Raw genomic sequence first — 25,551 nt, forward strand, 5'->3', positions numbered from 1 at the left:
ACATGCAACAATTTCCAAATGTTTACTGAGTTATAGTTCATACAAGGAAATCGGTCAATTTAAATAAATTCATTAAGGCCTAGTCTATGGATTTCACCAGACTGGGCGGTGGCGCAGCCATGGATGGGCCTGGGAGGGCATAGGCCCACCCACTTGGCAGCCAGGTCGATCCACGGGGAGCCAGGCCCAGCCAATCAGGATGAGTTTTTCCCCACAAAAGGGCTTTATTACAGACAGAAATACTCCTCAGCACCTCAAAATAGTGGAGATATGAACATGACATTTTATGGGAACAGCTCTGGTGGACCTTCAGCATGCCAATTACATGTCTAGCATTGTGTTGTGTAACAAAACGGCACATTTTGGAGTGGACTTTTATTTTTCCAAGCACAAGGTGCACCTGTGTAACACTGTTTAATCAGCTTCATGATATGCCACACCTGTCAGGTGGATGGATTATGTTGGCAAAGGAGAAATTCTCACTAACAGGGATGTAAACAAATTTGTGCACAACATTTTAGAGAAATAACATTTTTGTGCGTGTGGAAAATGTATGGTATTTCAGCTCATGAAACATGGGACCAACACTTTGCATTATACGTTTATATTTTTGTTCAGTATATTTCTATACCTATTCTTTCTTTGGATCAAATTAAATGAAGAGGACAAAGATGAAGACATTAATAACAAAATAGATACTTTATTACAGGAAATGGCATGTGCATGATGCTACATCTGTAATTGAGTCCAAAGGGACAATAAAGGGGGTGCAAGGGTAAAGGAGGGATGTGACATATTGTCAAAATTGATAAACCATCAAATTGGATCAAAGGACATAAGATTAGAATAGCGGTTATTTGAAATAAACAGATAGACAAGGAAGGATTTAAGTCAGCTTCAGTTGTAAGGTTACTTTATCTTCTCGAATTCTCTGGCCAGGGCATCCAACTGCAAAGAGAGTAACACCATATGAATTACAGGTGCAATTTACCCCCCCCCCCCCCCCCCCCCCCCCCCCCCCATTTCCACCTCTATGCAGCATGCTTGTAACACATGTAGATACAATACACTCCTATGCTCACACACAAGTGGGTTTTTATTCTTCTCCTTTAATCAGGGACTGATTTAGACCTGGGACACCAGTGCTGCATTCAGCAGGGCACAACATTAAAGGGTGGCAGGTAGCCTAGCAGTTAGTTAGAGCATTGGACCAGTAACTGGTTAAAATACCTGAGCAGTTAAGGTGAAAAATATGTCCACATGCCCTTGAAAACAACACATTTAACTGCACCTATCCGGTGTATGTGACAATGAAACATTATTATGGAACGTTCATATAAAAATACATTATGTACAACAAACATGCCTCTCTGACACATTGAATAAGGATTAGAATCTGCAATGTTCCACAACGGTTGGCTACGGAACATGGCTCTCAGGCTCTGAGTGGCCAATCATTGAAAATTAAACTAGCAGTATTCCGGCCTCCCAGGCTCAGATTTGAGGTACTGTATCCCTGGCCTATGTGAATGCCACCTGATACATCGACTGTGTTATTTTGGATGCAGCATAACTGCAGTATTATATTGCACTCTAACTGCAGTTACACTGCAAAATTACTGCAGTAAAAAAAAAATGTGTTATTTTGGATGTAGTATTTGCTGCATACTGCAGTTATACTGCACTCTGACTGCAATATTTTTCATAAGGGTGCCCCTGCACTCACAAGAATGTCCCTTAGGATGTTCCTTCGCTGTGGTCTCAGGTAGCTGCATTCTCCTGCCTCACAGAGTTTAATCTCCTCTGAAATCTGAGAGAGAGAGAGAGAGAGAGATAATAGAATGATGGTGACACAAATGGCTACTGTGTATTTTACACATGCATAATATCCATTTGAGTCATTGTGATTGTAGTACTGTGACCCACCTCAGAGGTGGTAAATGAGTCCAGTTCCCGCTTGCCTCCTGGGTACCAGCCATGGGACCAGTGTTGGGAGAAGGACAGCTGGGCTCCCAGACACAGCAGCAGCCCCAGCATCAACACCAGCCTAGCCACACTCACCATCACTGGAGCTGGAGAGATGTAAGGAGAGGGAGGGTGTGGGTAAGAGAGCATGAGACACATGTCAGGCTTGCACACCTTTCACAAGGAAAGAAAGGGTGGGATGGGGGATCGTTATACAATTCACGCCACGGGAACGAGAGAAAGTGCGAGAAGGGGGAGAATACTGTGATGGCCCTAGAGCTCTCAAGGGAGTTCATTCTCTTGGGATTGCATGCTTGCCTTAGTCTCGTAAACCCGACCCTAGGCAACAGTAGCATTGGATACATTGTGGGAGGCAACTGACTGCCTAGGGAGACTATGCTTGCCTTGGGGTTAGACAACTGGGGTTGAACATCCCGATGTGGCCATACCTACATGGTCGCTACATTGGTGTTAGAAGTGTGATGACGGCGTCTGATCTGCCAGGCAAATTAGGGTAATTATTCAAATATTGGTGAAGAGGCACAATTGGAGAAACAAAAAGCAATAAGCCTGAAAGTTTTTTTTGTGTTCAGCTCATAACTTAATTTTATGCAGGATAAATATTTAATACAATACATTAATAATATTTATACACAGGGAAAAATCTCCACAAACAAAAACAGTACGTTTACAGTGGGTTTCAAAGATCCGTTTCTCATAGGCAATTGTTGTGGTAATTTCTTCTCAAGATCCCACTTAGAAAGGCAGGATTGAACATGAAGAGCTTATTAAGTGTAATTCATTCACCATACAATGGAACCAAAAAATGTAGCTATCTATGGGTTTAATGTATACTTCATAGAAAGCATAAAACCTAAAGCAAATGCAAAAATTCTCTCAGAGCTCACTTTTTACCCATTGATATCCAATAGCAAAAATCATAGCAATTCTTACCTTAGATCCTCAGTCTGATAATACTTGTTGTATGGAATCGGTTATCACTGTTGATGTCCACCAAGTCAGTCTATGTGCGCTGCTCACTTCTATTACTTTCAAACCTGTTGGTATACAGCAACTCAGTGTCAAATCCCTTTCCCAAGGCGACGATGAGTGTTGTAGAGCTGCTTTCTGATGATATCTCTGAAGCCTCCTCTTCCTCCTCAATTTATGTCCCCACCTCAAATGCCCCCCGCCACCTCCCTCCCTCACCCTACCCCACCTCGTCCTCATTGCTCCTTTCCCTCCCAGCGGTCAGCTCAGAGGTGTTTAGGGACGCGGGGTGTGCGTAAGATCCACTCAATTCCAATTATCATCTCTAAATAGTCCTGACCTCCCTTGGGATGTTCATCCTGTCTGTACCTAATACCCACCCCCTTCCATTACACTCCCCAGCCACCCTGCTCCCAGCCACCAAAATCAATAGGTTGACATGGTTTACTATAAACATCCTGTGGCTGGATGAATCCAGTTCTGTCACTTCATGATGTTCTTACATTTCTTCACACATCACGTTCATGGAAAAATGTATTGGAAGACAAATTTCAACTGGACTGGTTCAGATTTGGTCAGTTGCGTTGAGATTTCAGAACTGTGGAGGACACATAGACAACCTGACAAAACCTGAAACTAACAAAGACATTCAAACTTCAATGTTTCTCAACCTTGTTATGTCAGGGACCGGCATGCTACGGTCCTTACTTTACCAAGGACTGGCAACCGGTTGTCCTTCCTGCTTAGAGGGACACCTACAACTAGCACTTGAGAGCTGTAATTTCGCTAACAGTCTGTGGGTCAACAACATTCCAGGATCCTGTGTTGGTCTGCAGACCGGGGTTGAGGATCACTGACCTAGGCAAAATCTCATTTCCTCTGTATTTTCCCCTGCTTAAAGTGGTGCAGTGGCCTGTCTCAAACCCTCCATCACACCCGAGTGACCGTCAGAACACTTTGACCATGGGGACACTGGATGACAAGCAAACACGATCACGGGCAAACACACCAGCTGCCACCATCTCTCTTAATTCCAGTCTGACAGGCCTTTTGGCTTGGGTGAGGGGGTATCAATTGGGGACTGGCAAATGTTCATGTTTAAAATGCATAGGGGGAGTTCCTATCTGGCGGTTGATTGACAGCATGTCTTCTCGCTGTTGACTTAGTTAATCTCCTGACTGACACGGGGCTACCAGCGCGAGGAGGGCGCAGGAAGCAGGAGGACATGACGGAACGCTGCATGAGTCACCGAGGAGAATTCATCTCGCCTGCCAAACCTTCCTGAGACGCGGCCCGCCAACGGAAGCGGAGAACTTGGGCCGTATCCACAAAACGTCTTAGAGTAGAATGTAGGATCAGTTAATCTAGGATCAATTTAGCCTTTTAAACCATAATGAAGAGGGGGGACCTGATCCTAGATCAGCACTCCTACTTTTAGACGATGTGAATAGGGGCCTTGGATCTTATCAAGGGTGTGGGACCGTCAATTTGGATCTTGCAGAGATGGAAAATTGCAGTCCTGGAGAGAGCTATAGCAGATTGTGCAGGCTTTTGTTCCAGCCCAGCACTAACACACCTGATTTAGCTAATCACTAATCCTGATCTTCAGATTAGACAATGATTAGTTGGATCAGGTGTGTTAGTGCTGGAACAAAATCCTGCACTGAGTGGACTTCCAGGAAGGGGCGTCATGAACCCCAAAAATCTGTGGGGGCACAAAGTACGTTAGGATAGCTGGGTGGTGGAAGTTGGACAATTTGGAAATTTTCTAACACCTTAAATGTTTTTCTTCCTGCAACCTAGAGCCATAATCATTATGCTTATATGTTTATTTTTCTGCATATTTAAGCATACCTCGAGCTGTCTATCTTACTGACTGGTTATTTTTTTAAAGAAAATAAATATGATTCTTTGCATCTCTGCTCAAATCTGGGTAAGAGATGGAAAGGAATGCAAGTCTTATTCAATACATGTAGCAATTGCTTACCAGCAGGCATGCCAGCTAAAATAGACAATCTAGCTACTCTAACTTGATAGCATGAAATGGCTGCTTGGTAGCTAGTTATGAGGTTAGGAGATTGGGAACCTATCTGGGCTCGCTAAAGCCAACATCATAAAATTGCTAGGTGGCTAGTAGTATTAGAGAGAAACAAAATCAAAACATAGATTTGTCCTGTTTAAAAATATGATGGGGCACCTGCCCCTGTGGGCATGACACTCTGCTTCCAGGTCCAGAATCCTCCCATTCCTGCAGGAGTAGCTTCAATCAAGTGCTTACTCCAAGCTGTAGATTCTAGATAATGTATTATCTGGTTATGGACCACAGGAGGTTGGTGGAATCTTCATTTGGGAGGATGGGCTCGTGGTAATGGCTTGAGCGGAATTAGTGGAATGGTATCAAATACATAAAACACATGGTTTCCATGTGTTTGATGCCATTCCATTCACTCTGTTCCAGCTATTATTAGATGAAGTCTTCCCCTCAGCAGCCTCAACTATTATGGACTACTATAATGTTCAAATACAAATAAACATATTGCTTCACACACATTCCACCACAACCCCTGCTGCAGTGTGTAATGTAATGTGTGTTTTGTCCTATATTTTTTATCCCAGCCCCCGCCCCTGCAGCCTTTTGGTAGGCCGTCATTGTAAATAAGAATTTGTTCTTAACTGACTTGCCTAGTTAAATAAAGGTTAAATAAAAAAATATATATAAAAAAAGAAAAATTGGATTGAGGGTAAGGGTTAAACTCTTAACTGAAAAGCCAGTCCAGACAAACTCAATAACAGTGCATGACCTGGATATGCATTGGGGCACATAATCATCATCATGCAGTGTAAATAGTCTCAGAAGAGGGTTGTGTTCAGTGGGGAGAAAACGTTTCGGAATGGAATTAAAAAGGAGAGGCCTGTAACATTACTTATCAAAACACAGATTGTCCTACTGAACAGAATGCAGGTTAGAGAACTTGGTTCAATTCCAGTATTGAAGATTATAGTATTGATGTTGGGATTGGTGTTAACACTGAACATTTGTAACTATTGCAAATTTCATCAGATAATGCTGTAGCTAACAAACAAATAACACAAAATCTCAAGCATTTTATTAGGTTTAAACAATATCTTGCTTAGAAAGGCCATTTGGCATTATATAATTATATATCATTTTATCATATATATAATTATATATACATATATTCAACATTTTAATAAAACACTAGAAAACAAAACAGATGCAAATAAAAAATAGGATTTTCTTAAGACAATAATAATAACAAATAAAAACAATAGCAAGAAAAACAAAATATCTAATACATTTCTAAATTGTCCCAGTACAGCTCATGTACATTTTCTTAAAAAAGGCAAAGAAAAAAAAGCAAGGCAGCAGACAGGAATTAAATATAAATAACCCTACATTATGTACAGAAGGGAATGGGGCAGTGACCGGTTATCGATGAGACAAATCCAGCCCAAGGGGCAAATTGAACAAGAGAGGAAGGAAATATGAGTTAATTAAGGGAAGGAAGGAAAGAAAGAAAGAAAGAAAGAAAGGAGAGAGGAGAGAGAAAGAGACAGACCGACAGAGTGAAATAGACAGACCGACAGAGAGAGAGACAGACATCCAAGGGACAGCTAAACAGGATCAGGAGGAGAGAGACAGGTTAAAGAGGTGGGGTCGCTAAAGAGAGACAGCTTAAAGAGGTGGGGTCGCCAGAGAGAGACAGGTTAAAGAGGTGGGGTCGCCAGAGAGAGACAGGTTTAAGAGGTGGGGTCGCCAGAGAGAGACAGGTTTAAGAGGTGGGGTCGCCAGAGAGAGACAGGTTAAAGAGGTGGGGTCGCCAGAGAGCGACAGGTTAAAGAGGTGGGGTCGCTAGAGAGAGACAGGTTAAAAGAGGTGGGGTCGCCAGAGAGACAGGTTAAAGAGGTGGGGTCGCCAGAGAGAGACAGGTTAAAGAGGTGGGGGCGCCAGAGAGAGACAGGTTTAAGAGGTGGGGGCGCCAGAGAGAGACAGGTTTAAGAGGTGGGGTCGCCAGAGAGACAGGTTTAGGGGTGAGAGAGTTTTAGGGGTGGGCAAGAGAGACTGGTTTAAGGCTGGGAGAGATAGGTTTAGAGGTGGGAGAGACAGAGAGACTGGTTGAACCCTAAGAAGCCCCACTCCTCCAGTCTGTCTAGCTCTCTTTCTCCATCTCTGAAGGAAGGTGTGCCCTGTTGCTCAGACAGGGACATTACATTACTGGGATGTTGCATTTCATTTCTATCTGCAGCCAGCAGGGGTGTGGAACAAGGGCCCGGATGCACCTGGCTGTCCTCTGTAATAACCAGTAAACAATGTCATTGTGATTTGTGGTTGGAATAACTCAGGGCAATGTATTTTACCCACTATAGTGGGTGAAGGTTAGGTAGAGGACCTGACTAGGGGACATAATGAAGGAATAGTCAAGGGTCCAGCACTTCAGTGGAATGGAATGAAGACATGGAGCCAAGACAAAGCTGGTTCAAAACAAAGCAATGGAGTTTGATTGGAATGGAACCCGGCGTTACAGCATGAAATGGAAAGGAGGCTGGTGGATTATGAACTTGAACAGGATAATAAAAGGCCCTGATCTTGGTCTCAGTGTTACAAAGCCAAGCGTCAGCTACAGCTTTGGGGCTTTGTACAGAGGTGCTTTGTCGATAAAGTTATCTACAATGGCTCAAAAATAGTAGTGGGAAGGGGCCAAATAGATGTACTAATCTGTAGGATGATACTGGTTTACCAAGAGTCTATACACCTACACTCAATCAACTCACTGAGGGAGAGGTGCAGTGAACATATTTTCCATATAAATCAACCTGTGAGGCACTTTCTAGAGTAAAGCCTTAAGTCACTAGGGTTGGGGGTTGGCAGTGTTGTTGGGGACAGGTGATTACATTCAGCAAACCTTCTGGCTCAAAAGAAGAGTTAAAGCCTCTCCTCACCAACGCCCACCCTGACGATTACTAAGATCCAACACAACCAAACATTCGGAAGGAAAATAAAATGGCACCAATTGTAACACACGGGCCTTTGACATGCTTTGGAATGGAACACGGTCTGAAATGACATTGACAGTATTTTTTTAAGTGACTGGTCTAAGTGAGACATCCGGTTTGAAGATCTCTACCTATGTCCTGTGGTTTAACCTAATAGAACTAGTCAGAACTAGAGGCCATAACCAGTCTTTAAAAAGGCCTCTTCAATGCTGACATCAGGGTTGCAAAATATATTTTTTAAAGACTAAAATCTGTTTTTTTCCCCAGAAATCCTGTAATCAGAAGGGAATAAGCTGCAAGGGTATCCTCCCACCTAGTATTCTTCAACCCTAGTTGCCAAGTAATTTACTATCTCAGGGTCATGTTACCCATCTGGCCTTTGCATCACCGGTTCGGATTTTTATTTTGGCGCAAATAGTACAAGCATTCGAACAATCAACGATAGCAACAATTTGTCAATACTGGTGCTTTTTTTGGTGGAGTTTCAGATACTATTTCTAATTTCCTGATGCCATATGATTCAATCACGATGGAGTTGAATTGTGCTCCTTCCTTTCGACCTATAAAAATATAGAAAAGGGAGAAGCTAAAGCAAAACTCCTGAACAGTATAGGTTGTGCAGGTATTTTTCTACAGACTGTGGGCTTTCCTTATATCCTAATGACAAAACAACGGTTCACCTTTATGACCGGACAAATAGGGCCATCTGTGTATAAGAGAATGCGTTTGGCATCAACTAGGCTTGGCAGATCTAGCATACCCATCAACCACAGGAGGTTGGTGGCACCTAAATTGGGGAGGACGGGCTCGTGGGAATGGCTGGAGCGGAATTGGGGGAATGGTATTTAATACATGGTTTCCAGGTGTTTGATGCCATTCCATTTTCTCCATTCCGACCATTATTATGAGCCCTCCTCCCATCAGCAGCCTCCTGTGCTGTCAACTCCACAGACCAATGAAGAAACTTGGGATCAAAATGGCAGCTCTTATAATTGACCAATAATCCCCAATCACAATTGACAGCTAAAACCTCATGTCAGTTACCCCTCATACACTCAAACCTTGCAGATATCAAGTGAGGTTGGGTGGTTGGGTTTGTGGCAGTGGGTGAGAATATCTTACGCACACGCTGTTTATTACAATCCTTTGAGGGCAATTAGTAGCTGTGATTGGCTATCGGACCAGGGGCGGGGTCAATTCCATTTGCACTCAACCAACTAAGTAGACAAACTGAAATGAACTGTATATACATTGAAAGAACCCGTACATGAACACCCCCCCCGATAACTTTAAGTCATTTCCTGAGTTGACCAAGCAGAGATGGAATTGACCTCAACCTTGTTGCTAGCTAACTGACATCATTTATCTTGCATTACAATCTCAACTGAAGACTGAGGCACGCCCGAGGGTGGCCTCATCCACAAACCCATAGCGTGTGTTTCTAGCCAAACTGTCCTTATAGGCAGCCATTCTGAAGAGAGAAAAAAAATCACTGCAAACATTCCATCATGTCACACATTTCAACATTAAAATGAACAATTTATCCATTTGAGGGTGGGAGTATCAAAGCAACAGCATTAAAGTATAACAAATTCTCAGTATGTGACATCGGAGTTGAATTCTATTTCATCTGCGTTGAATTCTATTTCAATAAAACAGAAAGACGTTCTAAATGGTGCAGATAGAAATATAATGAAGAGCTGACAATTTCTATTCTATATGACAACCATATATGTTCTACACAATACATTTCTATCTGAACATTCTGTAATGTTTCATCACACTGAACAGGCCCCAGTTGAAAAACAGAGAGGGGGTCTTCACATTTTGACGCCATCTTCTCAACCAACCTATACCGAAAAGAAATATACCCAATAGATTACAAACAAGTAAATGGAATGACACGTAAATAATAGATAGGAAATGATTTCCCCCATTCCAACTGTAAGCAATTAAATATGAAAACATACAAAAGAATTGGTTCATTTCCACAGTAATTGCATGGTTACTATATGTTGAGATATGGCAATACACCCAAAATCGACAGTTTTATACAGGGTAATTCTGAAATAATCATTATATTGTGGCAACATATCGACCTCATACTCATCATTATTATGCAAAGGCTATTTTGAATGCATTGCTGGCCAAATCTTCAACACGCTCCTTACATTTCAATATTTTTGACGTTTGATATTTGATTTATTTTCAGTATGGGAAACTTCCCAAAACGTGCTACACACATATAATCCACTGTGACACCCAGCATGTGCAAGACCACCTAAATTACAGCGTTTCCTAGGTCCTTAAACACAAACACAGCAAAGCCACAATATGTTGGAGATATGTGGCTAGCTACGCCCTTAGTCCTGCCATGATTCATTGACCTCTGTGTGAACTGTGAACTCAATGGAAAACTAGTCAAAAGAGTTTGGACCATGTGATTAGCAAAGCCATCGTGTCCTATTCTGGATGTGCTCCTGGCCAGCTGTAGCGTGTGTGCGTTCGTGTGAACAGAAGAATTCTGATTGGCTGTGTAAATCTATTCCTCTGAGGTCGACCTATCAGCTTTAAGCTGCAGCCTGAATCAGATGAAGCCATCAACCACGTAAGTCTCAGTCACTGAACCGTAAAAAACAAAAGACAAGAGAAATAAAAAAACACCAACATCATTCCCTCAATTCTCAACTTTTGACATAAGCCTCTAAAGTGTCCGATTTATATTCATATATATTTATATAAACCAATAAAATACATTATAAATGTCACCCTAAAATTGCAGCAAAAAAGGTCTTAAAAACAAAACAACAAAATGTGACAGGCTAAGTATATGTACATGATTGGGGGATGTCTGGATGGGGCAAGATTGGGACAAGGGGGCCGTATTAACAAGATCAATATTACAAAATATTCAAGAAGGCATCTCTGATATTCACTCCCTCCCTCCGGTACACTGCAGCGCTGCACTTTGCTGTCACAAGACTTCCCTTCCATTTTCCTTCTTGCACACAGGCTGTCCAGTCATCTAAGCCGTGACCAGTTCCTTTGCTTCCGTCGGGTACACGTGTGTTTGCTTTGTTTTTATGACTGTATATGGATGTCCGTCCCCTGTGTGGGTCTGTCCCTATTTGAAGTTGGCATAGTCAGAAAAGGCATCAATATACTCCTGGACCACTTTGTAGCAGAACTCGTACTGCTCCTAAAACAGAGAGGAGAACATCACAATAATGATTAAAAAGGATACTACTAAATACACAACCAAGATCAATTCATTTGCACACAAATGGAATTGCAAAACTATTCTAAGTCACTGAAAAAGTTGTGTTTTAAATGCTGTCCAAAAAGACAGTATAGAAAATGGTGTATGTGAAGTCTCTTATATGGCGGCGATCACATAAAGAGGAAAGAAATATGGGGGAAAAAGAAAGCGTAGACAGAGGTGAGTTTCTGACGTGGTGAGTCAAGAGCTCATTGATGAGCTCATATAATCTTGTTTGTGTTTACATTTGATGTTGACAACAAAGCTGGCATGGTAGAAATGGAGTCAAACCTATATTGTTGGTCGATATTGGCCGTTTATCGGTATCGGCCCATAATTCACCCGATATTCAATGAATAGGATGAATAAAGGGAATCTCATGCTTATCTGAACATTTGCGACATTCATAACGTGTCATTATTGGGCTCCCGAGTGCTAGAGGCGGCACTAGAGTGCTAGAGGCGTCACTACAGATCCTGGTTCGATTCCAGGCTGTATCACAACCGGCCGTGATTTGGAGTCTCATAGGGCGGCGCACAATTGGCCCAGTGTCATCCGGGTTTGGCCGGGGGTAGGCCATCATTTTAATTAAGAATTGCCTAGTTAAATAAAAGGTTAAATAAAAAATATTGCAGGTAGCCTAGCACTTAAGAGCGTTGGGCCAGTAACCGAAAAGGCCGCTGGTTCGAATCCCCAAGGCGACTAGGTGAAAAAACTGTCGATATTGCTCTGGTTAAGAGTGTCTGCCAATTTTTTTTATAAACATCACAATGTATGAAATCAACATTTGAAGCATAGTTATTGGACAATTGCTCTTTTCAAATCAAATGTTATTTGTTACATGCGCCGAATACAACCTTACCGTTAAAGAAAGAGAAAATATTTACTAAATAAACTAAAGTAAAAAATGCAATAAAAAGTAACAATGAAATAAGGCTATATACAGGGGGTACCGGTACCAAGTCAATGTGTGGGGGTAGAGGTTAGTCGAGATAATATGTACATGTAGGTAGGGTTAAAGTGATTGTGCATAGATAATAAACAGCGAGTCCAAAAACAAAGGGGGGGGGGGGGAATTTAAATAGTCCAGGTCGCCATTTGATTAATTGTTCTGCAGTCTTATGACTTGGGGGTAGAAGCTGTTAAGGGGCCTTTTGGACCTAGACTTGGCAGTCTAGTACTGCTTGCTGTGCGGTAGCAGAGAGATGTCTGACATTTTTTGGGGCCTTCCTCTGACACCGCCTAGTATATAGGTCCTGGATGGCAGGTAGCTTGGCCCCAGTGATGTACTAGGCCATATGCACTGCCCTCTGTAGCGCCTTACGGTCGGAAGAGTTGCCATACCAGGTGGTGATGCAACCAGTTAGGATGCTCTCGATGATGCAACTGTAGAACTTGAGGATCTGGGGACCCATGCCAAATCTTTTCAGTCTCCTGAGGGGGAAAATATGTTGTTGTGCCCTCTTCACGACTGTCTTGGTGTGTTTGAACAATGATAGTTTGTTGGTGATGTGGACACCAAGGATCTTGAACTCTCGACCCGCTCCACTACAGCCCCATCGATGTGAATGGGGGTGTGTTCGGCCCTCTTTTTCCTGTAGGGCATGATCAGCTCCTTTGTCTTGCTCACGTTGAGGGAGAGGTTGTTGTCCTGGCACCACACTGCCAGTCATGGGTGAACAGGGAGTACAGGAGGGGACTAAGAACGCACCCCTGAGGGGCCCCTGTCTTGAGGATCAGCATGGCAGATGTGTTGTAGCCTACCCTTACCACCTGGGGGTGGCCCGTCAGGAAGTCCAGGATCCAGTTGCAGAGGGAGGTGTTAAGTCCCAAGGTCCTTAGCTTAGTGATGAGATTTTTGGGCACTATGGTGCTGAAAGCTGAGCTGTAGTCAATGAACAGCATTCTCACATAGGTGTTCCTTTTGTCCAGGTGGGAAGGTGATTGAGTCATTGTGGATCTGTTGGGGTGCTATGCGAATTGGAGTGGGTCTAGGGTTTCCAGGATGATGGTGTTAATGTGAGCCATGAACAGCCTTTCAAAGCACTTCATGGTTACCAAATTTCCAAAATAGAGGAAGGCATATTTATTCAATGCGAGTTCTTAAGCTTGTAACTCGCAATTGCATATCGTACATCCCATGCATTGTACAGTTGGCTAATTGCATTATTATAACGCATATCATTAAAGCTGGAATCCTTAAATGGTGAAACTGCAACATCCATTTGAGATAGTGTAACAGTCTGCATCATGTATGTCGGTGACGTGTAACATAGCATGTCCTCACCAGTGTCTGCACCATGTGGGGTCTCTGCAGCCGGAGGCTCTTGACGGTCTGGAAGACGTCAAGGATGGCCTCAGCTTTCACCCGCTCCAGGACCGTGCTCAGGGCACAGAAGGTCCCCGTCCGCCCCGCGCCCGCACTGACACACACACGCACACACACACACGTTAGCTGTGGTTAGGCACACACACAAGATATGATAAATTGTTAAAACATTAGGTGTAGGTTACCTGCAGTGGACAGTGATTGGGTGGTTGCCAGATTGTTGCTGCTGCTTCTGGACAGCAGCAATGATGTTGATCATGCCCTTCCCGTCACTGGGAATGCCCACTTCTGGCCAGCCATGGAAATGAAACTGTCTCACCGTACGAGCCTTGTTCTCCTAAAGAGTGAGAAAGGAAAGAGTAAGACAGGAAGAGACACGCCCAACACCAGTGTTTCCCAAAGGGATATTTTCAGCAGCGGTGGCAAAGTTAGCCTAGCGGGGTAGTGGCAGTCTTATGCTATCTGAGTGACTCAAATATTATTAGAAATCTATGACGGCCCCATGCCATGCTGAACATTTTTCGATTCTCCCTGTCTGTCTAGTTTTTATTTTGGCAGTTATTGGTTCTCAAAGATGATGTAAAATTATGATTTATGGGTGAAGGGGTAAACACTGCCCATACATACAAACAAACACTGAAGACCCATAGACGTGACTAATCAAATCTTGTTGACATTTGCTTGGGGTGTGCGTGTAGATTTTTGAATGGGTTATGTTGACTGCTAGTGTTTTTCGAGGCGGCCTCTGTCCTCACCCTGTTGTTGGTGACCAGGAGGTCTCTAACAGTGTAGCTCTCACTCTCCTCCTCCTTCTTCAGCTCGATGGAGATGTCCCCACACACCATCACCCCATCACTGGGCCAGTACTGGGCACACTTCTCCTACAGAGAGAGGGGGGAAGAAAGCGAGAGAGAGGTAGATAGAGGGAGATATTAGCAAGAGACAGACACTCACAGACAGACAAACAAAGGTAGCCTGGCGGGTTGGAGTGTTGGGCCATTAACAAAGGTTGCTGGATCGAATCCCTGAGCTGACAAGGTACAAATCTGTCCTTCTGCCCCTGAGTAAAGCAGTTAACCCACTGTTCCCTGGGTGCCGAAGACGTGGATGTCGATTAAGGCAGCCCACCGTACCTCTCTGATTCAGAGGTATTGGGTAAAATGCGGAAGACACATTTCAGTTGAATGCATTCAGTTGTACAACTGACTAGGTATCCCCTTTCCCAAAGATAAACAAAGAGAGAGAGAGAGAGAGAGAGAGGCAGACAAAGATCTGATGGCACTCTGCAATCAGCTCCAGGAAGTATTTAAACTAACAGAGAATGATCCTCTAATCACGAGACAGAACCAGGAAACAGACCAATAAGGAGACATTTCTCTTCCAATCATTGTTCTCAGTAATAACATACTTTACTGGCATGACTGAGCTGTCGTCAGATTAGTTCAATGGCCCCCATCCTTCACTGTGCTCTCTGCTTTCTGCCCATCTCCTCCTTCCAATGGCCTCCATGCGCCCTCTCACACCGCTCCATCCCTCTCTACATGTTGTCTCTCTGTTGTGTCCTCCCTCCATACCTGTCCTCTCTCCTCCAGCTCAGTGAGCATGACTATGGAGCAGCTCCTCCACTCCCAGATCATCCTCCAGAAGTCTTCAATGGTGTGCTGTAGCGGGCCCTGGCTGGCCATGTACGAGTCCTTCTGACGATACCCCTGGGCCAGACACAGGGACACAGAGGTTAGATGTGTACGCACACGCACACCACACACACACACACACACACACACACACACACACACACGGGTTTGTCTTTATTTGTACTATTATTAGAATACTAGTGAAGACATCAAAACTATTAAATAACCCATGGAATATTGTAGTTACCAAAAAACATTAAACAAATCAAAATGTATTTTATATTTGAGATACTTCAAATTAGCCCCCCTTTGCCTTGATGACAACTTTGCACATGGCATTCTCTCAAATAAGCAAAGAAAAACAACAGTTTATCATTCATTTAAGAACTTTGAAAGTTTCTTCAAGTGCAGTTGAAAAATCATCAAGTGCTATGATGAAACTGGCTCTCATGAGGACCGCCACAGGAAAGGAAGACCCAGAGTTACCTCTGCTGCAGAGGATAAGTTCATTAGAGTTACCAGCCTCAGAAATTGCAGCCCAAATAAATGCTTCAGAGTTCAGGTAACATACACATCTCAACATCAACTGTTCAGAGGAGTGAATCAGGCCTTCAGGGTCAAATTGCTGCAAAGAAATTACTACTAAAGGACACCAATAATAAGAAGAGACATGCTTGGGCCAAGAAACACGAGCAATGGACATTAGACCGGTGTAAATCTCACCTTTGGTCTGAGGAGTCCAAATGTGAGATTTTTGGTTCCAACCGCCGTGTTTTTGTGAGATGTATAGTAGGTGAATGGATGATCTCCGCATGTGTGGTTCCCACCGTGAAGTGTGGAGGAGGTGGTGTGATGGTGACACTGTCAGTGATTTTATTTAGAATTCAAGGCATACTTAACCAGCATGGTTACCACAGCATTCTGCAGCGATACGCCATCCCATCTGGTTTGCGCTTAGTGGGACTATCATTTGCTTTTCAACAGGACAATGCCCCGAAACACCTTCAGGCTGTGTAAGGGCTATTTGACCAAGAAGGAGAGTGATGGTGTGATGCATCAGATGACCTGGCCTCCACAACCACCCGACATCAACCCAATTGAGATGATTTGGGATGAGTTGGACCGAAGAGTGAAGAAAAAGCAGCCAACAAGTGCTCAGCATATGTGGGAACTCCTTCAAGACTGTTGGGAAAGCATTCCAGGTGACGCTGGTTGATAGAATGCCAAGCATTTCTCTGCACCCGCAACAACATCTGCTAAACACTTTTTTGGTCACTACATGATTCCATGTGTTATTTCATAGTTATGATATCTTCACTATTATTCTACAATGTAGAAAATAGTAAAATGAAGATAAACCCTTGAATAAGTAGGTGTGTTCAAACTTTTGACTGGGACTGTACATAGGCACACACACGCGCCAGCTTAGACATACACACAACAACCACTATAGGATCCATTTCTGCCCGTATTAGACTCATCTCCTGTGTTGTGTAGATGTCTGTATTTGGATGTTTCTGTACACTAGGGGTCTACCCTTCCCAAAGGTCTCTACTGTATCATCACTATCATATCTCCTGATAGGCATCTCCTTACATTCACATTTGAGTCATTTAGCAGACACTCTTATCCAGAGAAACTTACAATAGTGAGTGCATACATCTTCGTACTGGTCCCCCATGGGAATCAAACCCACAACCCTGGCATTGCAAGCGCCACGCTGTACCAACTGAGTCACACGGGACCATCTTGTCACCTTTTATGTGAAGACGAACTTGTATCCGTGCTAACGTTTTGTTAATTTGTCTCATTTTAAAAACACTCATATTACAGGTGAAGTGAGCCATAATATGGTGTCGGTTTCACAGTTGTTTCGTCTACTCACGTCAATGAAGGAGGCGTTGACATAGTCTGTGTTCTCCTCCCCTCTCTTGACTGGGATGATCACTCTGTTGAACTCATCTACGAGACACCAACAAACAGGTTACATTACATGGAGTTATGTGACCGACTAGGTTTGAATACCAGACTGCATTAATCTGTGGAGCTAAAGCCTAGGAATTAGCTCAGGGAGATTTGGAGCCGTGACTCACATGGGATGATCTGGAGAACTCGGTTCTTCTTCATGTTAGCTGGCAGGTTGCCTGTTCTCATCTTGTCGTTCTGGATCTTGATGGAAGTCAGCTTCTATGTGGGGAGACAAAACCACTGGCTTGGCTCTCACACTCAGGGGAAAAAAACACAACTAACAATTTAGCTCTCAGAGTGCTACTTCAATGGTTTAGATCTGGATCATATTCATTGGTCAACACCAAAGCAAAACATGTTGCAAGGAAAACAAAAACAAGCATTTTCAGGTAGTCCCTCCCTGTTTCAATTTCAATGTATCAATTTCTTCCGCTTGGTGCTAAATAAATATGATCCAGAGTCAAATGGATAGGCTGTCAAACATTTAAGCGTAGCTGAAGTGAGCTTGCTTAAGCTTGTGCTTTGTACTTTTGGGACTATTCCATTAGTTCCATTGTATCAGGCAAACTAAATCACCTTGAACTCCGCTTCCATGCCCCCACAGCCGGCAGCGGAGGGGGCGTAGAGCTTGGCCAGGTGGGACTCCAGGGAGGTCACCTCCAGCTCGGTGTCCCCATACAGATAGTGCTCCAGCATGGCCTGGAAGATGAACACGTACTGCATCTGTGGAGAGGGAGGGGGAATAGAGAGAGGGTGGAGAAGAGATAAAGAGAGAGGGGGAGGAGAGAGGGGGGGGATGAGAGAGAAAGAGGGGGGGTAGGGGGGATAGAGAGTGGGTGAAAGAGAAATCGCTAAGACTTTTAGTGCACTTGTGATGCCCATATCATACATCCAGAAGAGGAGTCAGATGACAACACAACATAAATGGGAAATAACCACATACCCTGAACACTGCCAGTATTGAGATTTGAATGGAAACCTGTTCATATAGTATATCGATATGAGTGTGTGATCTATTTCAGGTCAAGGTAATGTGGTCTTAGTCAGGTCAGGGTAATAATGTTATGTGATCTTGTGTTAGTCAGGGTTATAATGTTATGCGATTTTGTTGCAGTCTGAGTACTTTGTGGTCTTGTGTTGGTCAGGGTACTAATGAGTACTGGTTTGAGTCAGGGTACTAATGAGTACTGGTTTGAGTCAGGATAATAATGAGTACTGGTTTGGGTCAGGATAATAATGAGTACTGGTTTGGGTCAGGATAATAATGAGTACTGGTTTGGGTCAGGATAATAATGAGTACTGGTTTGGGTCAGGATAATAATGAGTACTGGTTTGGGTCAGGATAATAATGAGTACTGGTTTGGGTCAGGATAATAATGAGTACTGGTTTGGGTCAGGATAATAATGAGTACTGGTTTGGGTCAGGGTAATAATGAGTACTGGTTTGGGTCAGGGTAATAATGAGTACTGGTTTGGGTCAGGGTAATAATGAGTACTGGTTTGGGTCAGGGTAATAATGAGTACTGGTTTGGGTCAGGGTAATAATGAGTACTGGTGTGCATCAGGGTAATAATGAGTACTGGTTTGGGTCAGGGTAATAATGAGTACTGGTTTGGGTCAGGGTAATAATGAGTACTGGTTTGGGTCAGGGTAATAATGAGTACTGGTGTGCATCAGGGTAATAATGAGTACTGGTTTGGGTCAGGGTAATAATTAGTACTGGTTTGGGTCAGGGTAATGTTGTGGTTAGTGCTTGTTGCGGTCAGTTCAACTTACGTCTGTCTGGACCATTTGGCAGCGCTGGGCTCTGATACGTGTGACAAAGCCAAAGACGTCCACCTTTCTCTCGGTGTTCATCATGTCCAACATGGCATCTATCACTATGAAGGTACCTGTCCTCCCCACCCCCGCACTGACACACAGACAGAGAGGGAGAGACAGACAGGCAGATGGAGAGAGAGAGAGAGAGAGAGTCAGAAAAGAGCATGCACATAAAGATAGTATGTGGTATGTGACTGAACCTAGGGCGTGTTAGCCCACCAAGCTTAAGCCTAGGCATTAGCTTGGCATCTAAGCATCACAGAACCACCTACACCAATAACACACTCACCTGCAGTGGACCACGATGGGGCCAGCGTACTGGGGGTTGCAGGTTTTGACCTTCTTGAGGAACTTGAGCATGCCGATGGGCGTGAAGGGGACGCCAAAGTCTGGCCAGCTGGTGAAGTGGAACTGGGTCACCAGCCGCTGAGGCTTCTTACCCCCCACATCCCCCACCTAGAGAGAGCGAGAGGTAGAGAAGGAGGGGTGTAGATGTAGAGACAGAGACACCACTAGTTTAACTGTTTTGGAGCATTATTCAAGACTAATGTTATCTTCAAATAGTTTTTGTTTTTACATTTTCATATGAGCTTTGCCATCAGTGTACCTGCTTGGTGTACATCCATATCACATGGGTTTGATAGATGGTGTTGTGAGAGGAGAAAACAAAACAAGAAAAAGAGAGGGGAAAGAGAACAGTCCCCGAGGAGAAAGAGGTGAGAAGACAAGTCCAGAGAAGACAGGAGAAGGAGAGAGGAAAAGGGAAGAGCAGGGTACCTGTTGTATGCAGAACTTGCGGATGGTGTAGTCCACCAGCACCATCATGTCCTCCACAGAGACCCGGATGTTGCCGTAGGTCCAGCAGCCCTGGTCTGGCCAGTACTGGGCACACTTACACTGAGACACACAGAGAGATTGCCGCTGTATGGATTTCTTTCAAATGAAAAGAAACAAACACTCATAGTCGTACATTCATATGCCTTTTCACATTGCAAATTTGACATGCTTAACATACCCAATCTTCGTCATATAGCAACTACTATGAAAGACCTAGTAAAGGTCTGTTCAGAAGGGTGGAACATTACACAACAGTTCCAATAGATTTTGTACTGTGAAGAACATATTTTAAATGCATTTCATGTTGAGTAGGCAGTTGTGTCAATTGTTTTAATGAACTTTCTATCAGCAAAATTCTGAACCTTCCACCTTCCTGAACACACCTGTTGTCACCCCTCCCCCGCTCTTCCCTCCTTCTCCCCTACCTCTTTTCTTTCCTTCAGGTTGGTCACCATGACAATGGTGGCTGTGTTCTGTTCCCAGATCATTCTCCAGAAGTCGTTCACCGTCTCCTCCTTTGGCCCTGAGAGAGAGGGAGACAGAAGATATTATAATCCACTGTTTATTATCATCATTGATTTAATAAGTTCCTATATGTTTGCACAGGCAATGATATATGTGGTAATATTAACATGGCAATCACCACATTAGCCTATCCCAGTGGCTAGAGTAGCCTCTTTACCTTGAGCTGCAATGAACTTGTTCTTCTCTTGGTAACCCTGTGAACAAGAGGAAGGCAGAAGAGGAAGAGTGTGAGAAAAATGTTTGATCGCTGAATAGGTGTAATGACTGTGTCTGTAATGTGAGGTAATGTTCTGCTGTATCATCAATGTTTAATGACCTTGTCTTGCATTGTTAGGTAATGTTCTGCTGTATCATCGATGTTTAATGACCAGGTCTTGCATTGTTAGGTAATGTTCTGCTGTATCATAGATGTTACTCTACTTTTTTATATATTGATGTTGTTTCTACTTCATGTGCATTTAGCGTGGGACCTGCGTTCTACAAATGAATTATTTTTATGTTGTAAAAAAAAAGAGAGAAAGAACAAAGGAGAGAGAGGGACGGAGAGCGAGAGTGATGAAAAATACTATTCTAAGGCAACCTTTTATTTATTTATTTTACCAGGAAGTTCAATTAAGGTCAAAATACCTCTTTTACAAGGGAGACCTGGCCAAGGAGTAGCTAAAAAACAAAAACAAAAAAACTATTCAGAGCCTGTCGTTGATGCCAATGGCTTGTGGCGTCACTCACGTTGATGAAGGATGCGTTAATGAAGTCGGAGTCTGGAACTCCCTCTAGTGATGACAAATGCACCCTGGAGTGATCATCTGAAACACAACAGAACCTTGATTAACTGAATGGCCAGCCTGTTTTAAAGGAGCTACATGTAACATTTACACTACCGTTCAAAAGTTTGGGGTCACTTAGAAATGTCCTTGTTTTTTTTAAAGAAAAGCACATTTTTTGTCCATTAAAATAACATCAAATTGATCAGAAATACAGTGTAGACATTGCTAATGTCCATTAGAAGCCCATTATCAGCAACCGTCACTCCTGTGTTTCAATGGCACGTTGTGTTAGCTAATCCAAGTTTATCATTTTAAAAAGGCTAATTGATCATTAGAAAACCCTTTAGCAATTATGTTAGCTTAGCTGAAAACTGTTGTTCTGATTAAAGAAGAAATAAAACTGGCCTTCTTTAGACTAGTTGAGTATCTGGAGCATCAGCATTTGTGGGTTCGATTACAGGCTCAAAATGGACAGAAACAAATAACTTTCTTCTGAAAGTATTACGTCTTTGCAAATGGTAAGAGAAGACACCATGAGATGTTAGGCATTATTAAGCAGTGTCCTTAAAAAAAGAATTATGGCTAAAATATTAAATGTAGCTCATTTAAAGTCTGTTCCAGGAAGAGTAGTATGACAGACTAGTGCCCGATTCAGACTATTGGGCCGAACTGATCCAAGCTATACTGGCGGTGTTACGCATCCACCATAGATGCTGGAACAGTGCTGGAAAGGAAACATACAAGCCAGCACAGTACGTTCCCAAAGGTTGAATCAGGCTTTAGCGCCATGTTGAGGACTCACATGGCAGGATGTTGACGTATCGGTTTTTGTCCTTGTTCTCCTCTTTAGAGGCCGCGTCGCACGACGCTTGAATGGGACACACCGGCAGCGCCTGGACACAGAGCGCATTAGACACACAGACAGGTAACAGTGATATTAGCTGAATTCCCAGTGATGTGTTTCTATGGGTGATATTCTTATTCCCAAAACCAGCCCTGCTGGACACGAAAATAAAGCAAACAAGGGAAGAACGGGAAAGGGAATTAGGAAGTATTGGAACACAGCCATAGGCTCTGTGTAAGTTAGTACCTCTCCAATCTGAGTCAGTAGCTAGAATCACAAACATAGAGGGTTCTAGTTGCAAGTACGATCTGCCCATTGTCCTGATGTGGCCCATAGACGACTAAAATATGTGTGTATAAATGTAAATGTGTGTGTGCGTGTGAGAGTATGAGAAAATATATATGTGTGTATGTGCGTGCGTGCGTGCGTGCATAAGGACTTCATACGTTGAACTCCTCCCGGAAGAGCTTGTTGTCGTCAGCCATGCGACGATTCATCTCCTCCTCCAGCTTGTCGACAACAAGGGGAGGGTACTTCCTGTTGGTGCTGGGTGAACGGGCCAATAGTGGCACACTCTGGAGCTCTGCGAGAGCAGGAAGCAGGAAGGGAGGGAAGAGGGAGAGGAAAGAGAGGAGGGAAGGAATGGGAGGAGAAAAATGGGTTGAGAGAGTTCCACAGGAGATAGACAGAGACAGAAAGATAGAGACATAAACCCTTTGTTGTGACACTGCCAACAATAAATTATACAAATACAATTAATTATATACACTATACATAGTATTTCAATCATTTTTACAGTAAAATACAATAACAAAAACCTGTTGTAAGAGCCAGATAGTGACACATTCACCAACCAATGATTATAAACTAAATCAATACACTGTAGAAAAATATATTATATATTACATGTCCTAAACATTACATTCCAATCTGCACACGCAATGTCTCCAAACTGACTGTCTGTTCTGTAACAAAAGCCCACAAGGGGGCGCTGTAAACCAATCCAACGCTGCTACTGAACCACAAGTGGAACAACAGCATAGGCCGAGAACCAGTAAATTACTACAAAACCAATGTGATCTTATCCAAACAGAGAACAATGCAGAAAGTTGGCTATGATATAGATTACAAGTCCCTGTAAGTGTGCTACCACAGGCAAAACGTGTGTTCACACAACTACAGTGATTTTACCTGTATCGTCTGATCTACCGTTGGTCAGCCTGAAGGAGTTGGAATGGCTGCCGGCCTGCTTGTACTTCTTAAACCTGTCAATCACACGATATGCATGAATAGATATATCCAGAATGACACACACTGCCATTGCCATGGTAACTTCTGTAACACTTAGTTAATTTATAGTCCTCAATAGGGTGTGAGTGTATGAAAGGTGACAAGAAAGCCATTTCCTGCTCTGCCCTTTAAAAACGGTAATGAATTGTGTGAGTAGGTTTGTGTGTACAAGACAGTTAGCGTTTTACGTGGGTCTCATGTCTCAATATTGTAATGCTATACACTTTTCTTTTCAGTTTAAATATGCCAGCCTGAGATGAGGCTGAAGACACTTCTGTCAGGCAGAAAACCAGGGATGTATTCATTATGGCGCACCATAGCAAAACACAGTACTTGTTTCTTTTTGGACAAAACAAGCATTTTTTATTGCACAAGTTCAGGGAGCCCTCCCGGTGTCAGTCCGTTTTTTTCTCTTTGGTGCCTCATGAACAGGACCCAGGGGCGAGTCCCCCTAAAGCTTCGTAGCTAATGTGGCACTATTTTCACCCTGACGTAGAGTATAGACCCAAGCCCCTTGCAGAACAGCAAAAGGCTTAATTTTGAGAACTTTGCTCGCTTCAAACAAAGAAGATGGATTGTCAAACATAAGATTTAACCATTCTGACTCTTTCACTGCTGTGGGGCATGGTCGTCATTTTAGCCACAAAGCTTTCAGGGAACCCACCCCATGGTTGTGTTCAGCAGGGAGACAACATTTGAAAAGGACAGGTACAAGCTGAACTCAGCCAAGGTACAAGCTGAACTCAGCCAAGGTACTAGCTGAACTCAGCCAAGGTACTAGCTGAACTCAGCCAAGGTACTAGCTGAACTCTCTCTCACTTTGTTGAAAATTGTTTTGTTACCGTGTGCTCTAATGAACAGGAACCAGGTGAGCAGTGTGGGTCCGAGTTAGTGGTGTGGGTCAGGGTTAGCGGTGAGGGTCAGGATTAGCGGTGTGGGTCAGGGTTAGCGGTGTGGGTCAGGGATAGCGGCGTGGGTGGTTTTTACCTGAGTGAGTGACTGACCTGAGCATGTAGAGGATGATGATGATGAAGACAATGACGAGCAGGGACGACAGAGCCACCATCACCGCAATGATGGGTGTGTCATCTGAGAGAGACAGGAGAGAGATAATTCACAACATATTTTAAAAGTGTATCTGTCCATCGTACAATGACTACTTGTCTTATGTTGGTCATTACAAAACTCAACACACAAACACACGACAGGCTGGGAGCAGCACAGGGTCAGCCTCAGAGCAGCGCCCCTGGAGCACATTGCCTCGCACAAGGGCACAACGGTAGTAGGTGGCGGCCGGGCACAAGAGACACCAGAAACCCCCTGGTTGCCGGTTCACTAGCCTACATTTTCATGTCAGCACTGGGATTCCCTTTGGCAAGGCAACTTCTTTCATTCCCAGTACCTACAAAAGCAAGATGGTGAAGGTGGCTGGTGTGGTAATATTTGGTTTGCTCTCTAAGAAAAATAACCGTGCTGAGCGTACACGTGGACACTGTCCTTGAGAGTGTAGATACATCACTATTTAATTGGCAGGCAGAGTAAACCTTTCACATGATAGGCTACAAAACAGGAGGCTGGCGTCAGGCTTGTGTTCAAACTGTATTTGACTGATTTGACAATTGATTGAGCCTGTCTGGAGTGACAAATTGGGTTTGGGTTGGCACTTTGCGCTAAGCAAGCTTGATCAAGTGCACAAATTAAGTATTTGAAAAGAAAAACAATTATATTTAATATGGTTAATGGTAAACATGTTAGACAGGCTATATGCAACTCTGGCTGCTTTGTGACTTCTACACTGATTACAGGAGCTCCTAACTAAGGACATCATGGTGACAGTTAAACTGGACAGCTTCGTTATGTCTTACGTAACATTTTCATCCCAGTGACATGAGAGGTCCTTAACCGTCATTACAGAGACGTCATTAACCGTCGTTATAGAGACGTTATTAACTATTAAGAGTCTAAGCCAGGGGGAAGGGGGTTCTACTAAGCTATATTAAATGGTATGAATAAGGTTCTACTAAGGATCATTTAGCTATTTGATTTTGAATTTCAAGACCCCTTGAAGGATACATTTTTTAAATAATAATTTAAAGAAATTATTTTTGGCCTTACTGCTATTAGCCAATACAAACGCATAGAATAACAGATTCACTACCAAAAGACAAGTCTTGTGAGGTCTGTGGGTGTCCTAGAGCAAAAAACAACCAACATTTACATTTTATTGTCCATTAAAATAACATCAAATTGATCAGAAATACAGTGTAGATATTGCTAATGTTGTAAATGACTATTGTAGCTGGAAA

At 43.3% G+C, this 25,551-nt stretch overlaps 2 protein-coding genes and 1 long non-coding RNA gene across 10 annotated transcripts in view; 1 reads left to right on the forward strand and 2 right to left on the reverse strand.

Moving 5' to 3' along the window:
* Window positions 1-676: 676 nt before the first annotated feature.
* Window positions 677-3,271, reverse strand: LOC139414432 (progonadoliberin-2). Of its 3 annotated transcripts, XM_071162349.1 has the most exons (5): window positions 3,185-3,271; window positions 2,920-3,023; window positions 1,927-2,072; window positions 1,727-1,810; window positions 677-948 (listed from the first exon to the last, which is right to left on the reverse strand). In XM_071162349.1, the coding sequence occupies exons 3-5, from the start codon at window positions 2,062-2,064 to the stop codon at window positions 910-912; spliced, it is 261 nt and encodes an 86-aa protein (XP_071018450.1). In that variant the 5' UTR covers window positions 2,065-2,072; window positions 2,920-3,023; window positions 3,185-3,271; the 3' UTR covers window positions 677-909. The 3 variants fall into 3 exon arrangements, with proteins under 3 accessions (XP_071018450.1, XP_071018449.1, XP_071018448.1); XM_071162348.1 differs by lacking the exon at window positions 3,185-3,271 and having other exon boundaries at window positions 2,920-3,081; XM_071162347.1 differs by lacking the exons at window positions 2,920-3,023; window positions 3,185-3,271 and having other exon boundaries at window positions 1,927-2,175.
* Window positions 3,272-8,942: 5,671 nt separating this feature from the next.
* Window positions 8,943-25,551, reverse strand: part of LOC139413793 (receptor-type tyrosine-protein phosphatase alpha-like) — a 51,123-nt gene continuing 34,514 nt past the window's right edge. For 2 of the 6 annotated variants that reach the window (XM_071161551.1, XM_071161553.1), the window contains 18 exons: window positions 24,250-24,334; window positions 23,147-23,220; window positions 22,402-22,538; window positions 21,914-22,004; window positions 21,074-21,150; window positions 20,502-20,538; window positions 20,245-20,342; window positions 19,760-19,915; window positions 19,272-19,438; window positions 18,938-19,073; window positions 17,738-17,884; window positions 17,287-17,380; window positions 17,079-17,155; window positions 15,134-15,268; window positions 14,315-14,440; window positions 13,745-13,896; window positions 13,518-13,653; window positions 9,490-11,170 (listed from right to left, as the gene is read on the reverse strand). In XM_071161551.1, coding sequence (XP_071017652.1) covers window positions 11,096-11,170; window positions 13,518-13,653; window positions 13,745-13,896; window positions 14,315-14,440; window positions 15,134-15,268; window positions 17,079-17,155; window positions 17,287-17,380; window positions 17,738-17,884; window positions 18,938-19,073; window positions 19,272-19,438; window positions 19,760-19,915; window positions 20,245-20,342; window positions 20,502-20,538; window positions 21,074-21,150; window positions 21,914-22,004; window positions 22,402-22,538; window positions 23,147-23,220; window positions 24,250-24,334 — 2,000 coding nt within the window. In that variant the 3' untranslated portion in view covers window positions 9,490-11,095. Of the gene's footprint in view, window positions 11,171-13,517; window positions 13,654-13,744; window positions 13,897-14,314; window positions 14,441-15,133; window positions 15,269-17,078; window positions 17,156-17,286; window positions 17,381-17,737; window positions 17,885-18,937; window positions 19,074-19,271; window positions 19,439-19,759; window positions 19,916-20,244; window positions 20,343-20,501; window positions 20,539-21,073; window positions 21,151-21,913; window positions 22,005-22,401; window positions 22,539-23,146; window positions 23,221-24,249; window positions 24,335-25,551 lie in introns of all 6 variants that reach the window. The other 4 variants (XM_071161554.1, XM_071161552.1, XM_071161556.1 and 1 more) reach the window with 3 other exon arrangements.
* LOC139413794 (uncharacterized) lies at window positions 15,149-21,511 on the forward strand. The gene is made up of 2 exons (XR_011634834.1): window positions 15,149-15,293; window positions 20,263-21,511. It is a non-coding gene; the product is annotated as an uncharacterized lncRNA (long non-coding RNA).

This window comes from Oncorhynchus clarkii, chromosome 7, assembly GCF_045791955.1.
Source record: "Oncorhynchus clarkii lewisi isolate Uvic-CL-2024 chromosome 7, UVic_Ocla_1.0, whole genome shotgun sequence".
NCBI classification, from domain to species: domain Eukaryota; kingdom Metazoa; phylum Chordata; class Actinopteri; order Salmoniformes; family Salmonidae; genus Oncorhynchus; species Oncorhynchus clarkii.

What these genes read in the sequence shown, in the direction of transcription:
- LOC139414432 (XM_071162347.1), bottom strand. Translation starts at nt 2,124, where the DNA reads ATGTGTCTCATGCTCTCTTACCCACACCCTCCCTCTCCTTACATCTCT. An exon ending in ACTCATTTACCACCTCTGAG is followed by an intron (nt 1,811 to 1,926) that starts GTGGGTCACAGT and finishes TCTCTCTCTCAG; the next exon opens with ATTTCAGAGGAGATTAAACT. An exon ending in ACATCCTAAGGGACATTCTT is followed by an intron (nt 949 to 1,726) that starts GTGAGTGCAGGG and finishes CTCTCTTTGCAG; the next exon opens with TTGGATGCCCTGGCCAGAGA.